General features: G+C 40.3%; 1 protein-coding gene across 1 annotated transcript in view; it reads left to right on the top strand.

Annotated features, from left to right (window-relative positions):
• Window positions 1–16,810, top strand: part of egln1a (egl-9 family hypoxia-inducible factor 1a) — a 39,229-nt gene that overhangs the window by 13,963 nt on the left and 8,456 nt on the right. Inside the window, 1 exon segment of the mRNA XM_017685224.2 lies at window positions 15,750–15,869. Within this exon segment, the coding sequence (XP_017540713.1) occupies window positions 15,750–15,869 (120 nt within the window).

Here is a 16,810-nt window from a genome sequence, read left to right as displayed (position 1 = left end):
TTTACTGAACTTTCCCAGTTCAGTAAAAACTCTTGGCACCTGGCAGCTGATCCAATTACTACAGGGAGTCTGATAATTACCGTTATTTGTATTCATCAATGAAGTGATGTATTCTGACAAATGACCGGAGAGTGTCTTATAAATAAAAATCAACCAGTGTGTTTCCCTTCGTACCGTTAAAGAGGCCCAACCAACTTTCGCATACAGCTCACAGTGGTGAGTTCTGTACGGATCTCCAGTAATGAACCTCAGGGCAGAGTGACACTGGGTCCAGTAATTTGAGAGAGCTGGAGGGAGCATATTTATAGATAACGTTACCATAGTCCAGCACTGATAGTAAAGTTGCTTCAACTAGTCTTTTTCTGGTGTGCATGGGGAAACAGGACTTGTGTCTATAAAAATAACCCAGCTTCTGTCTGCATTTACTGACTAGTTTATTTATGTGTGGTTTAAAACTGAGTTTATCATCCAGCCATATGCCAAGGTATTTATTCTGTGACTCTCTCAATAGTGGATCCTGCCAGGGTAGTAATATTTACTGTTTATTGATCTTTTCAAATAAATTTTTAAAGATGTTCATGTCATTTGGAGCGACTCCTCATCAAGTGGTGCAACACCTAATAGCAATAGCTGCATTAAGTTTAAAATATCTAATTTTTGTGGCTGAAATGTTAATTGCTCATGCAATATGCTTGAGTTAATGGCTTTTATGTGATCTTAAAAAGGAAAGTAGATAAGTCTACTTCATTTAAGAAGGCTATTGAGACATTACAGAACAAAAATACGAGATCATTATTTATAAAACCCAAAAGTAATGCAAACCCTTTGTTTCTAAAAAAAAAAAAAAAAAAAAGTTACGCATGTCAAGGAAATTAATTAAATTTTGAAATAAATCATGGTTGGCCACAGCCATTTCATCTAGATAAAAAAATGCTAAAATAACAATCTAAAATGTAAATATGTATTTATGAACAACTGCAATTGATCTTACTTTTTTGTATTTTAAAATTGGCCTATTGAAAATTCTTAAGTCAATGACAATGTCCAAATTTACAGTGGTGTTGATAGGAGCCAGGGGTCGCCATAACTACAACACAAATATAGACATTTTATTTACCATCAAGAACCACCAGAGAACCTATACGAGTCTTCTGAGTTCATATGAATGTTGATGATGGAAAATAGTGGAAAATCTTGAATAATAAGTTGAATAATAAGAACTGTTTTGCCTCACAGTGCCCTGCATGTATCCCTCCACCATGAATAGAGTTCTCTAAACTATCATAAAACAGCATCTCAGTCATCAGGCAGTGAATTCATAACCATTTCATGTAACAACTTTCTGTGAAGGAGCTTTTAGAGGTGGACGTCTGGTTCCTATCACCACCACTGTGAGCAGTTCTGACTCAGTTCTGACTCAGTTTGTCTAGGGTTCTCTGCATGGTGAAATTGTTCAAGTTGATGGAGAATGTGTTGCATATGGTTCAAAATAACACCAAAAATGGTTCTGCTACTGTTACGATTTCAAGCGTGTATATAATAGCAGCCTTTGTGGTGCTCTATAGAACCATTTTCAAAAAGGTTCTGCATAGAACAATATACAGCACGTTCCCCATCAGTCTAAAGAACCATTTGACCATACAGAGAAGCGTTTAAGTAGCAAAGGGTGTTCATGATTCTGTAGAGAACCATTGTCTTTACTAAAGAATGCTTGAAGAACCATCTTTTTTAGGAATGTAGTGAGTGCAGATGGTTATAGAAGTGTTAGCTTTGAGTTGTCGCTGTCTCAGAAAACTGATCACATGATGCATTGTTGACATTTTGATTGGCTGTTTCATTTGACTTGTTTCACGAATTTGATACAAAGTTCATGTAGATTTCAAACAGCATGTAGGTATCAGGGTAAAGGAGCGAGTGCTGAGTTAGAGCAAAAACTCTGACTGTCGAGGTTGAGCAGCTTTTAGCTTAGCAGCTAACTGCACTGCATGTATCAGCATTATGTGATTATAAGCTAAATACAGTACAGAGCATTCGGCTCGACTGACTCTCACGTCAGAGACTCGAGACTAAACTGGCTCAAGTCAGAGACTCGAAACTCAACTCTGACTCGACTCAGACTCTCACGTCAGAGACTTGACTCACGCTCAACTCGGACTCACATGTCAGAGACTTGTGACTCAGCTCACACTCGACTCGGACTCTCACGTCAGACCCAAGACTCAACTCACACTTTTACCTCAGAGAGTCATGACTCAACTCTGACTCACCTCAGAGATTCGAATCAGACTTGCACCTCAGAGTCTCGAGACTCAACTTGGATTTACACCATATAGACTTGAGAACTGACTCAGATTCTCACCTCAGACGCTTGAGACTAGTCTCAAGACTCCACTCACACTTTCACCTCAGAGACTTGACTCACACTCACACTTCAGAGACTCGAGACTTGACTCGGACTCATGCTTCAGAGACTCGACTCAAATCACGCCTCAGAGAGTTGAACTTGCAGTTCATTACACTTTAGTCTTGTTTTAGACATTTTTAGATCAGTAGCTGTTGGGCTAACTAAGGCTACGTTCACACAGCAGGTAAAAGTATGTCAGTGTGAACATCAAAAGCACACTAAATTTGACATTCAGTTCTGATTTGAGACACTTTCGTATGTGGTGATAAAATCCGATATGTATCCGATCCGTGGCAGTTTGAGTCGAAACATCCAGATCGGAATACATGCGACTTTTACATCGAACCAACTCTGCATTTGTCATAATTTCGCGCTGCTGAGACTCAAACTTCTGGGCTGATGTTTCTGTACCAAAAATGATTAGAAACCCTCCGTGTTTGAAGAGATTTCTAAAGAAATGTCTGAATGCGGCACAGGAGATCGAGGCTGCCGTGTCAAACAACAGATAAAACTCTGAAAGCAAACTTTAAAGAATCAGAGGATGCGACCCTTTTTACGGTATGAGCACAGGAGATCGAGGCTGCCGTGTCAAACAACAGATAAAACTCTGAAAGCAAACTTTAAAGAATCAGAGGATGCGACCCTTTTTACGGTATGAGCACATTCTGGGTGATGAGCAATCTGTAGAACCATTTCATGATGCAAAGAACCATTTAATCATGCAAAGGGTTTGTTGAGTGTTCATGGAGTTTTTCATGGAGCATTTTCATTACTAAAGAACCCTGAAGAACCATCTTTTTTTTAAGAGTGTGGAAGTCATTGAGCGGTTGAATTCAGCAGGAATCGGTTTTGCTTGTGATCGTGTTGTCCCCCCCCAATCCTCTCTCGGACTCCTGCTTCCTCTCCCCTGTGTCCCTCATATCCTCCTCCTCTCTGCCCGCTTTGCACAGGAACCTTTACTGCATCCGGCCATCCACAGGAGCTCTGAGCCTTATTTCTGTTGTGTGTTGTGAAATATTGAGTTCAGAAAGACAGTTGGCTGAAAAATCAGACCTGAATCTAGTTATGATTTCTGTTAAAATTCCAATCATAGTAAATTTCTGTTCCACCTTTTTTTTCTTAAAAGACTCCCCCAGTGGGCATTTTTATTTTTATACAGGTCATTGACATTATTTTTTAGTGTGTCCATGTCCCAAAAATAGTTTAAAAAGCACATGACACACATCAGTTTATTCAACAGTTCATCTTTTATGTGAAATGATTTTCAGAATATCTGTATAAAATTCATTCTCTTTAATTCATTTATTAGATGTCAGATGTTGCAACTGTCCAACCAAAAAGTTAGTTTAGTGAAATAAGTCTAATTAGAAAATGGGTAGTTATGGTTCAAACCTGATTGGCTGAGCTTGTTGAAAGCCGTTGTAAAATACGTTATACGCACATTGACTGTCAACTCATTACTGTTTGACATTATGAGAAATCCTTCTAATCTTTGACTCTAATGCTGCTCACATGGAGCACCAAGTGAACTGAGGAACCAAGAACACGGGGTTGTAAACTGAGGGCTGGTCAGCTAGCTAACAGGCGAAAAGCTGGCAAACAAACAGCTCCATGATTAATATCAGAATGGAATTAAAGCATTTACGGTATGATTTACTGTAAAACTGCAGTATAAAAGACAAAAAATGTCTCGCACTTTAAACAACGGTTTTTCAGCCCAAAGTCGCATCAAACCCAGACTGTATCCCAAACAGCTCTGTGCTCCCTAAATATTTTTACTCTGCTTCGCGTCGTGCTTAAGAACATCCTTCCTGCTGTCCCAGTAACAGTCTCTAGTGGCTTTTGCTTAATTTGGCAAAATTTTTTGTAGGTTTTTGTTTAACTCTCTTCCATAAACATGCACATCATGTCCTTTTAATGATTTTAAAAATTGTCATTTTTGATCTTGTCATTTTGATTTTAATGTCATCGAACCACAAGTAAACAAGAAATAAATGAGCTTTCAAGAGATTAACCCGAGAGATTAAGACCCGTCATAACCCAGAGATCTCAAAGACTCGACTCTGTTCACACCTTAGAGACTCGTGACTCGGCTCAGACTTACACCTCAGAGACTCAAGAGTCGACTCGGACACTTGAGACTTGACTCTCACCTCATGCACTCAAGACTTAATTTTGACTTGCACCTCCGAGACTCTACATGGTCTCACACCTGAGAATCTTGAGACTCGACTTGGAATTGCACCTCAGAGACCCGAGACTCAACATGGATTTGCACCTAAGAGAGAATCAAGACTCAGACCCGCACCTTCAACCTCGACTCAACATGGACTCTCACCTCATAAATTCGAGCATTGACTCTGATTTGCACCTCGGAGACTCAACATTGACTCATACCTTAAAGACTTTACTCGGAATTGCTGAATTGATTTGTACACATTGCTGCACTGTGTAAGTTACAGAAAAAGCTCATGTGGACCTTAGTGGGAGTAAGTCTGTGATTTCTCGAGCCGTCTGATCCTCTTCTGTAAAATTTGTTCTGAGTAAACTTAAATATTTGCACTGCGGGGGGGTGAGTCGCCGGGCGACTGTGACCTCTAGACATTTGGCCCAGATTTGTTCTGATTTTCATAGAGAAGTAATCATGTGGTTGTCATCACATGCTCTGTGCTCTGCTCTGTGCCGTGATCTATACACTGTGCTAGAGTCACAGGTCTCTGTAATGCTTGTTTACCTCCGCCTTCCCCAAAACCAGATGAGAACTAGAGAAACCTGATCTTATTTCCCACTCCTCCTTTCGCATCAGTTCCCAGTGATGTCGCACCTTGAATAATCCATTTAAGGAATAATCTGGAACAAATTGAGCCGGAGCTCCTTTTAGTTCTGCTTAATCAGTACAGGCTGAAGTAAGTCTGGGCAATATAATGATGTATATCATTATTGATTGATTGTCACAATGCAATATGAACATATCATGTATATTGTCAGTGTTTGTAGACTCTGACCAACTGCATGTTTCATTATAAAGAGAGCAAAATGAGTCCTGTTTAACTGGATTTAGTGCCAAATACCAGTGTTGCACAAAATACACAAACCATGTACTTGAGTTAAAGTAGAGACACCCAAGGTAAAATATAACTCCAGTAAAAGTAGAAGTTACTGATGTCTATTAAAATTATCATTAACATAAAACGCTGCAGGCAAACATTTTCCATCAGGTAGAACAGAGTGGCTCTGAAATCACTTTTTACAAACAAGCAAAGTTTCAATTTAAGATTTATTTCCAACTTAGTTACAAGTTTAAGTTTAATAAAAACTGGCTTTAAACTCAGGATAACAAATAATTTTCCTTTACTGTATTGATCTGTAGGTTTCTGTTTATAAACATAAATTAGCCCAAACTAATTTACTATAAAATCAAAGTGTTTTTATAAATTCAGAAAAAAGATGTCAGTCATGAATGCGTATGTGTACATGTTTCTATATTGTGCTCTATTTTACACTGCTGCGCTGACGTTGAACCGTGTGCTGCACTGGGTCAGTATAACCAGAGGTCAAAACAAAGAGACCGCTGTGTGACTACATTTTGACATGTTACGTTTTTATACTACGTTTTTATACACACAGAAACCAAAAGGAATGACAAATTTCTCAAAATGTACTGGAGGAAAAAGTAAGATATTAGACTGTGAAATGTAGTGGAGTGAAAGTAAAAGTCACCCAAAATGGAAAAACGTCAGTAACGACATAAGTACAGAAACCAATTACATTTAATTACTGTCCACCACTCCCAAATACTGAATACAAATAATTTAGTTCAGTTTTTAATAGTATTTTTTTAATTCTAGGTTAAAATAACGTGCCGTGTATTAGGAATTCTTTTTTGAAATATCACAGTATTATATTTTACCATATCACCCAGCTTTAAGCTGAATTATTTTGATAATTTCTGCTATCAATAAATAACTGTTAAACCGTCCTCATAACTCTGCTTTAATGGAAATTCAACTGTACAACCACACCGAGACCTTGAAACGTTCCCGTAATTCAGCTTTAATGGAAATTTATCTACAAAACACACGCTGAGACCGTAAAATGTCCCCGTAACTCTGCTTTAATGGAAATTCAACTACACAACACTACTGAGACCTTAAAACGTCCCCGTCACTCCGCTTTAATGGAAATTCAACTACAAAACACATGCCGAGACCTTAAAACGTTCCCGTAATTCAGCTTTAATGGAAATTTATCTACACAACACACGCTAAGACCTTAAAATGTCCCCGTAACTCGGCTTTAATGGAAATTTATCTACACAACACACACCCAGACCTTAAAACATCCCCGTAACTCAGCTTTAATGGAAATTCAACTACAAAACACACATTCAGACCCTGGACCAACTAAGAGCATGGTGCCAAACACTCAAACAATAGCAAGAGCAACATTATTTTGATCTCTCTTTATACTCATCATTAACTCAACATTATCTCTCTCTCTCTCTCTCTCTCTCTCTCTCTCTCTCTCTCTCTCTCTCTCTCTCTCGAGTTCAAAATAATGTTGCTCTTGCATTATTATCTAACATATTTCTGTTTACACATCCTGACAAAGTGACATTATTTTAATACTAATTTATCACTTCTTATATCGTCATCGTGATGTCCGCTTTATCACACATTGCATTCTATGTGACTCGTGCAGCTCGTCCTTGTGCTCGGCAGCGCAGATGGAGTCGGTGTCTTCGTTTGAAGGTCGGTCGTCTCTCTGATTGTTTCCATGCTGTGGACAGTGAGAGGAAGCTCTCCTCAGATCAGGCAGCAGGAGTGGATGTATGAACGCTGACGTAGGCTGATGTTTCCTGGCTGGAATGTAAACAGAAGATCAGAGATCTGAGGAATGTGGAAGAATGACTGAGACAGTTCTCCATTCACTGTTTACAGTCTGTACAGTAAAAAGTCACCGAGTCAGTCAGCAATACGTTCAGAGTTACAACCTGAAATCTCTGGTTGTGAATCTCAGTTAACAGACAACTCTTCACTGATGCTCTCGTCCCTCTGATCAGAGCTGCTGTGTTGATATTCAGTCAGATATACTTATGTTAGGTGGTCAGTAGGCCTGGACGACAAGACAGTGTAATCAGATATCATCGATGATTGACAAGTGGACAGTAATTGCCATGATGGGGGACTGAGAACAGGGAGACCAATTTACAGTGGAACAGTTACATATGAAGTGGAAAAACGAGTTAACGTTCCTGTTGTTGGCCACACATAAAAGTAAAATGAATGTACACTCTTAAACAGTCAAGGGTTCTTTAGTAAGGAAAATGGTTCTATAAGGAACCATCAGCACTCAAAGTACCCTTTGTATGATTAAAGGGTTCTTTGCATCAGGAGAGGTTACTTCAGAATTTGCTATTGTAGTTTCTATGTAAAACCTTTTTGAAAAGGGCTCTACATGGCATGCAAAATGGTTCTGCTGTTGTTATGATGTCAAGCTTGTAACAATAGATGAACCCATTTGGGTGCTGTATAGAAACCTTATATAGACCTTATATAAAAAATATAGAACCCTCTACAGCACATTCTCCGTCAGTATGAAGAACGCTTTGAGTGTTTGAGTGTTCTTTGAGTGTTCATGGTTCTACATTTTCTTTACTAAAGAACTCTTGAAGGACCATCTTTTTTAAGACTGTAGGACTGTTTGTGCCACCAAATCCAGCATCCTCAGCTGATCAGGACTGGTCAGCTGACTGAACTCCACCTCTGTCAGGGACTCTGTGTCTGTTGTTGAATTTATGATTTGAATGATATTGTCGTTGACCTGAGCATTCTTCATGTCTGTGAGCTATGTTTTCAGGTTCTGTCAGACCTGCAGTGGAGAAGATCTTGGGCGTTTTGATGCTCCACATGAACAGAGATGATAATTCTGTCTAGTGTTCCTTGTAGACACTGATACAGTTCCAGTTGGCTGCTATTTTCACTGGTGATCCACTGATCAGACTGTTTGAATGCATCTGTGCTGACCGGCACACAGAACAGTGTTTTTATCTGTTTCTCATTTTCGGTGCCAGTAGTTCCTAAAGTCTTAGATTTTGACATGTATTTAATCTGTACTGTTTGCTCATCAATTTCAGCCACAGCCCAGCCCAGCTCAGCCCAGCTAAGCCGAAGTTTCACTCATTTTATATTGTGTTTTTCAACAAATGTACATTTCACAAAAATTGCAATTTTCAAATTGCAGGGGTTGCAGTTTTAATTATAGTAATTTCTGATTAACAATATTGTCTTAATTGGGAAACATTAATCTAAAATTAGAGCTTGTAAACTGACTGCAGATGAGTTAGATCAGTCAATAGAAACAACATCCTGTGACATCACAACCATAACTAACTAGCACTCTGGCTTGTTCAGTATTTTAGATTAAAGCCAGAAATTTGCAGCTGAAAATTAAAAAAAAAAAACTGAAAAAAAAATTTGTTGCATCACTAGTGACCACTGATTAAATGAGAACATCTAAGGTCCAACCGTTTCTACATGTGAGGGATTGTTTATAATTACAAATTATTGTAGAGGAGAGCGCTCAGCCCAACTCAGTTTAACTCGGTCCAGCTTCGTTAAACTCAAATTAACTCAATTTAACTCTACCTAACTCAGTTTAACTCAATTTAACTCGGCCCAACTCAGCCGAGTTTCTGATTGTTGACTGCTTTGCCTTGTTGAGCTTCGCCGTAAGATACACTATATTGCCAAACGTATTCACTCAAATCAATCCAAAATCAATCACTTCCATGGCCACGTGTGTAAAACCAAGCACCTAGGCCTGCGGACTGCTTCTACAAACATTACTGAAAGAAATGCTTCACGGAATGGATTTCCATAGCCGAGCAGCTGCATCCAAGCCTTACATCACCAGGCGCAAAGCAAAGCATGGAATGCAGTGGTGTATCATATTAAACCCTATGGATTAAGAATGGGATGTCATTCAAATTCATATGTGTGTAGAGGCAGATGACCGAATACTTTTGGCAATATAGTGTGTATATATACAGGTAGCTGTAAAACCCGCTATTAGCATCATTCACTAAGTCTCAGAAAACTAAAGGATTGACTCATCATTTAAAAGACAAACATTGTGACAGTGAATCACTGAGATCAAGTACTGCAGGTAATATTTCTATTGTATAGATCCACATATCAGCTACTTTAGAACATTTAGAACATTTCCAGAACATATACATAAATGTACCAGGTGCAGTTACAAATGTTACACGTGTATCTAGAAATACGTTTTGTCTGATGTCTCCTGTAAGATGTTGCTCATGCTCTGTGAATTATTTCATAATGAATGAACTGATGAGCAAAATTTTTAGAGGTTTGCCTTAAATTAACCCAGTGTTCATGTCCAAAGAAGGACTCGTACAGGAAAGCTCTCGTTCCCAAAGCTGTTCAGCTGCCAACTGCTTTACATGATAGCCTAACAGAGTGTTATGAATAAACAACACTCTGCTCCATAGATTGTCCATAGGCCTTATCCAGTGTTCCAAGGGGTGAGACTTGGGACGTCCATAGACTCGAAGTGCAGGACAAAGTTGTAAATAAACAAAGTATGAAGAAGCTGAGGGATTAAAAATCATCTGAAGCTCCTGAAATGACGGAAACCGCTATCACCACACGTCATCTACTGTATTTATACCTTTAGGATGGAAAGGAAGGATGGAATGGTTTTCCCCCAATCAGAAACCTGATGTTATTCCATAGAGGAGTCTGTGAACAGGCTTGGGCTGGAGTACCGGTAAACTTCTCCACTTTCCTCCAAATACTCAGGGAGTTAGACATCATACAGCCCAGCTTTGAGTTATGATTTGCTATAACTCATCAGTCCATGTCCAAGGAGCTCTATGGTGCTGATCCATCTACACATGGAGAGCTCTTATTTGAAAAGCCCAGTGATGATACTTAAAATGTAGAAGGGAAAGATACTTTGCAACAGTAGATAGTCTTATAAATGAATTCTAATAAACAGTGAATTCAATAGTTCTGTCTTTGTCGTTGGAACCAGCCTAAATACGTTAGAATATATTAATCAGAATAAATATGATCGGTGAAGAATTTGTTTCTCACCAAATCATTAAATCTGAAGTATGTTTTATTTACAATGTCTAGAGGATGTTTTTGATGAATCTGCATAAAAACTCCACACTCCCTGTAGTAAATGGCTGTGAGGGATATATGTAGTTCTGAATAAATTCATGCCATGGTTGAGGTTCTGGCAACACTACAGGTTTGATGCTGATCAACCAGTGTTCACGTTCTTGCCTCTCGAGTTCACAGGTTGTTGGGGAGGCGGGTCAAGAAATTGTCAAGATGCTGGTGGTTTTGTGTTTTGGAAAAAGAGAGAAGAGGGGAAAAAAAAGCAATAGTGGAGCTCCTCCTGAGGGTCAGAAGAGAACAATGTGGATTGTCTGTCCTTCACAGATAACCTGAGGTAGTAGATGTGTTAACACATCAAGAACATTTATATAAGTATAGGTACCAGATTCTCTGTATGTAAACCGACGCTGTAAACTGTTTCTTGCCAAGATTCACTTTTTAGACTCATGCTTTTCCCTCAAGGGGTTCTGCTGCCACAGTACAGAGAACCTTTCCTCTGTTTCGTTGTTCCACCTTAAATCTACAGCAGCAGCGTCGCTCTTTCTCTTCGCCGTGTTTACAGATGTGCTCAAGTCAGTGCTCTGTCAGCCTGTTGGTTAACGTCTGCGTTGTAATAATGCGTTGTAATGGACATCGAGCCAGGTGGGGCGTCGTGGGGTGTCCCAGACCCCACATCGCTGTTCTTCGGTTCTGTCACACTGCAAGACCTGTTCATCATTCCCAACACTCAGATTCGACCCTGACTATGGACATTCCCACCCCCCTCTTTGAAGGCTTATGATGCCCTAAATGTAAATAGAGACCAGAAGTGAGGAGCTGAATTTTTCCCTCCTCTGCTGTCACTGCAGATGGGCAGGGTCGTCTACAGTAGTAGCTGTTAATGAAGTAATGCTCTTTTTATTTGAGGCTCCCATTTCAGAGGGAAGATCTCAACCACTGCCCTGTAACTCAGGGTCAAAATAAGAAATGGAATGGGCCAATAAAGCACCTTTCATACACTGTGGTCATTAAAAGTGCTTTACAAATGAGATATTACTTTTGTATTTTAGATTTAAACTTGAAGGTGACCACATCTCAGTGGGATGAATGCTTGACCACACTAACAATGGATTTTTTAGCAAAGTGCATTACAAGATGTAAAAGATAATATTCCTGCCTGAAGATTGGTTTGCAGGGTGTAGGAGATACACAGGCTGTTGTACATTAATCACTTTTTGTGTGGGAAGATCCTTTTTCAGAAATACTGTATTACACAGGCACCTTCCTACACAGCACTTAGAACACGTAATAGGAAATAAAATCTGTAGACCGACTGCAGTGAGGTGCATCCTATAAATAATGTGCTCATAACTATCAGTAGAGTTAAGTTTAAGGAAGAACATATTGCAGCAATAATAATAGTAGTAATAATAATAATAATAATAATAGTTTTTATTTATAGAGCTCTTTTCATGTCTGTGGCAGCTCAACTTGCTTCACAGACAGGAGATGATGTGAATGGCAGTAGAACAAATCATGTGTTTTAATTTAATACCACATAATTATACAGATCAGACCCCAACCCCAAAGAGGCGTAGAGTTTTACAGAAGCTCCGTGTTAAAGAGGCATGGAGTTTTACCGAAGCTCAGAGTTAAAGAGCTGAGTTTTAAGATGTTTATTAAAAGTAAGCTCTGCACTTGACTGTCTAATAAAAGCTGAACTGAGCTCCACAGTTTAGAAGGAGAAGAACTGAAAGAGTCTCTCCATGTTTTCTGTGTTTAGAGTTTTAAGGTCAGAATCTGCAGATCTTAGATCATAAATAGACACACATTTAGGAGCTTTAAGGTCATTTAGAGCTTTTAAAAACAGCAGCAGAGCTTTAACCTCTTTCTGCTTTAAATCTGATGCATTTAGTCACAGTTGTAAATGAAGGATTATTTACTCCAGTGAAGTCACAACTCATCACCACCTTCTGTATTTTAAAGCCACATTTTTTCTTTAATTGTTTAACCCCCCACCCCCCTCCCCGCCCGATGTACGGTGGTGCCTTCAGTCGTCCCTCACGTGCTGCACGTACTCACATCATTAAAGCAGAGTTTCCTCTGGCAGTCGTCCAGCTGAAAGGAGTTTAGAGTCTATATCTGCTCACGTTCTCCGTGTTCTCCTCTGTCCTGACCACAGGGCTCCTGTGTGTGGGGTCTGTGTTCTCCGTGTTGTGCCGTTGTTTTTCTGCTCCCTGAAGGAAAATCAGTGCATTATAAACTGTTTTAATGTACAGGAAACATACTAGTCTTTGTTTCAGCACCAACCACCACCACCACCAAACCCTTTGGACTTCCTGGAATGTTTGGAATGATTCTCGCTGCTTGAGCTAAAGCCAGCGTGCAGAAAGCAGATGTTTCGCGATGAGGAATGTAAATGATCAACCGATTAACCATTAACTCACAAATCAAACAGTGCTATCAGATAAAAACGCATTCTTTTCATTTATAATAAACAGCAGTTCCTGTTTCAACAGGGAGCATTTGTACACATGAGGGTGCTGTAAGACGATCAGGTTCACTTAGCACACTGCTAAAACATGAAGTGCAGGTGCTCAGTGTTGTCAGGATCATATCGGTTTCAGAAGGCGTTTGCTTAAAATAAGTTCCCATCAATTAGTTTAGAGTTCATCAGTTTTTGATTGTTATTATTGATTATTCCTAATGCCGGTTGATTTATTCCCATTTTCGGCATGTGCAGGTGTCTGTGTATCAGCATCAGCAAATACAGAGAACTCGAAGTCTGGGGCTCAGAATGTCTGGGACTGTTTTCGTTTAATCCTGCGAATAAACACCAAAGCTTTAGAATGAACATTTTGAAACAAAGAAAATTTTAATTTAAATGAATTGAAATGAAGATATCTGAGATTCTGTGCTATTTCTGCATCACTATTCAGTTCAGTCATGCAGGAAAGCTGTAGGAAAGTTATTCAGACTGATGTGGCTTTAACGGAATTTAGCTTGTGCTCCACTATGAAACAGTTTGGATAGGATTAAAAATCTTCATCACCCCCCTAATAACAGTAATATTAATAAATACTATTTTACAGTACAAGAGTGACCTGCTTCGAATGAAGCTGTTAGTGTATAACCCTGTTTCCAAAAAAGTTGGGATGCTGTGCAAAATGTTAATAAAAGCAGAATGCAGTGATGTACAAACCTGTAAACTCTATATTTCAGTGACAGTAGTATAAATACAACATATCAAATGTTGACACAATAAATTTAGTGTTTTTTTGCTCATTTTTAATCTGATGCTGGCAACATGTTTCAAAAAAGTCTGGATGGAGGATTGCCAGCAGGTCAGTAACATGATTGGGTATAAAGAGCATCTCAGTGCAACGATTCAAAAATAATGTTGCTCAACATAAAACAACAAAGAACTTCTGCTTTTCATTGTCTACAGTATGTAATACCATTAAAAGAAGGAGAAATCTCTGTATGTGAGGGACAAGGCTGAAAAACCAGTATCTGCAGGCCGTGATCTTTGGGCCCTCAGACAGCACTGTGTTAAACTCTAAACCACAAAGAAGAAACCAAATATAAACAGGATCCAGAAATGCTGCCACCTTCTCTGGGCCGGAGCTCATTTAAGGCAAAGTGGAAGTCTCCTGTTGTCCAACAAATCCATCCATCCATCCATCCATTTTCCAAGCCGCTTCTCCGTCAGGGTCGCGGGGGGGAGCTGGAGCCTATCCCAGCAGTCTCCGGGCGGAAGGCAGGACACACCCCGGACAGGCCGCCAGTCCATCGCAGGGCAGACAGACAGACACAGACAGTCACCCACACACTCACACCTAGGGACAATTTAGCACACCCAATTGGCCTGACTGCATGTCTTTGGACTGTGGGAGGAAACCGGAGAACCCGGAGGAAACCCACGCAGACACGGGGAGAACATGCAAACTCCACACAGAGAGGACCCCGGTCACCCGGCCGGGGAATCGAACCCAGACCCTCCTTGCTGTGAGGCGACAGCGCTACCCACCACGCCACCGTGCCGCCCTGTCCAACAAATCAAAATGTGAAATTCGTTTTTTTACATAGTGACGGTGAGAGCTATGCAGCAAAGATATACATTTACAGTACACATTATGTCAAGATGCATGATTTGGAAAAGACGAAGAGTGCCACGTTTATATTCAACATATCACATTCTGCAGTGCATTGGACCCAGTTACCGGAGTAATTAAGCCCCTTTAATCAAACAGGCAGTTTGAATATGATTTTTAGGTAGAGGCGAAATCAACAGTTACTCAGAGAAGCTTATTGTGAAGTTATTCATTACAGTACCAGTAAGTATCGTTATGTTGCCCAGCCCTACTCTTTTCCAGGGTTCTGTAGTAAATGGTTCTTTGCCTGTTCAAATGGTTCTTCAGATCAGTGCAGAATGTGTTGCATACAGTTCTATACAGAACTTTTTTTGAAAACGGTTCTACACAGCACCAAAGGGGGGGTTGTTATTGTAACAAGCTTGACATTGTAATTTTAGAAGAACATTTTTTTGGGTGCTGTATAAAATGGTTCTTCGCCTGGTGAAGTGGTTCCTCAGATTGATGCAGAAAATTCTGTTTGTATTCGCCTCTACTTAAAAGACCGCATTCTGATTGGGCCTGGTCCACATCTACATGGGTGTATTCTAAAACACGACTTTTCCTCCTTTATTTAAAAATTTCTGTCTACATGAAAGCATGACTCAGCAGCTGACTCAGCAACGTCATCGACAATCGCCCTTGTTCTACTCCTGTTCTTCTGCAAACATCATTGTTTTCAAATTTGTCCAAGTTATTTTAACCAGTGGGAAACTGGGTCTCGTCCAAACCCGGCAGTGTTGGCAGATGGGTCTGTGTGGTGGGTATAGCTGTGACCTCTGTAGCTCATTCGGTCTCTTCAGTACGGTGTAATGAGTTGCTGTCTAAACGTGTGACGGGTCCTGTTAGAGAAGTTAAACCCAGCTCTGGTTCAGCTGCATAGTCCACTGCACTGAATGGGCTCCTGTAGACTGTGGACCGCAGCCCAGAACGCACCGTGTAAAACCCCCGTGGAGGTGTGGATGAGGCCTCGACTTGCAGCAGGTCTCACCCTTCTGTGTTGATGTTAATGAATCATTGAATTGAAGATGAAAATGAGCTTTTCTTTCACAGTAACTGACTCTATTCCTTGATTTGCAGGCTATGGTGGCTTGTTACCCCGGTAACGGAACAGGATATGTGCGCCATGTGGACAACCCTAACAGTGATGGGAGATGTGTCACATGTATATATTATCTTAATAAGAATTGGGATGCAAAGGTAGGTTAACGATCTGAATGCAGCCTCGTTTACAGTGGCCGCCAATTAACCTTTGACCTTCATCAACTGTTCTGTGTGTTTTAAGCTTTTGTGATGGTAACTTAAATATTTAAACAACATTTCAGAAGACTAGCAACTGTTTGGTGTTGCTATGGTATGGAGAAAGGTACTAAGTTTATTTTTAGAATGTTTGTAGAACAGTTAATAGCAGTTAATATCACTACACGTTACTGCAGCGTTACTGCTACTGATCACTGATTGGGTAGCGTTACTGCTACTGAGCGCTGATTGGTTAGCGTTACTGCTGCTGAGACCTGAGTGGTTAGCGTTACTGCTGCTGAGAGCCTGTTGGTTGGCGTTACTGCTACTGAGAGCCTGTTGGTTAGCGTTACTGCTACTGAGAGCCTGTTGGTTAGCGTTACTGCTACTGAGAGCCTGTTGGTTAGCGTTACTGCTACTGAGAGCCTGTTGGTTGGCGTTACTGCTACTGAGAGCATGTTGGTTGGCGTTACTGCTACTGAGAGCCTGTTGGTTAGCGTTCCTGCTACTGAGAGCCGGTTGGTTAGCGTTACTGCTACTAAGAGCTGAGTGGTTAGCGTTACTGCTACTGAGAGCTGAGTGGTTAGCGTTACTGCTACTAAGAGCTGAGTGGTTAGCGTTACTGCTACTGAGAGCTGAGTGGTTAGCGTTACTGATACTGAGACCTTACTGGTTAGCATTACTGCTACTGAGAGCTTACTATTTAGCGTTACTGCCACTTGTACGCTGAGTGGCTAGCGTTACTCCTACTGAGAGCTGAGTGGTTAGCGTTACTGATACTGAGACCTTACTGGTTAGCATTACTGCTACTGAGAGCTTACTATTTAGCGTTACTGCTACTGAACGCTGAGTGGCTAGCGTTACTGCTACTGAGCGCTGAGTGGCTAGCGTTACTGCTACTG

The sequence above is a fragment of the Pygocentrus nattereri genome, chromosome 5 (assembly GCF_015220715.1).
Source record: "Pygocentrus nattereri isolate fPygNat1 chromosome 5, fPygNat1.pri, whole genome shotgun sequence".
In the NCBI taxonomy this organism is placed as follows: Eukaryota; Metazoa; Chordata; class Actinopteri; order Characiformes; family Serrasalmidae; genus Pygocentrus; species Pygocentrus nattereri.
The sequence above is the reverse complement of the archived record's forward strand: the minus strand, read 5'-3'. Positions and strand labels throughout refer to the sequence as shown.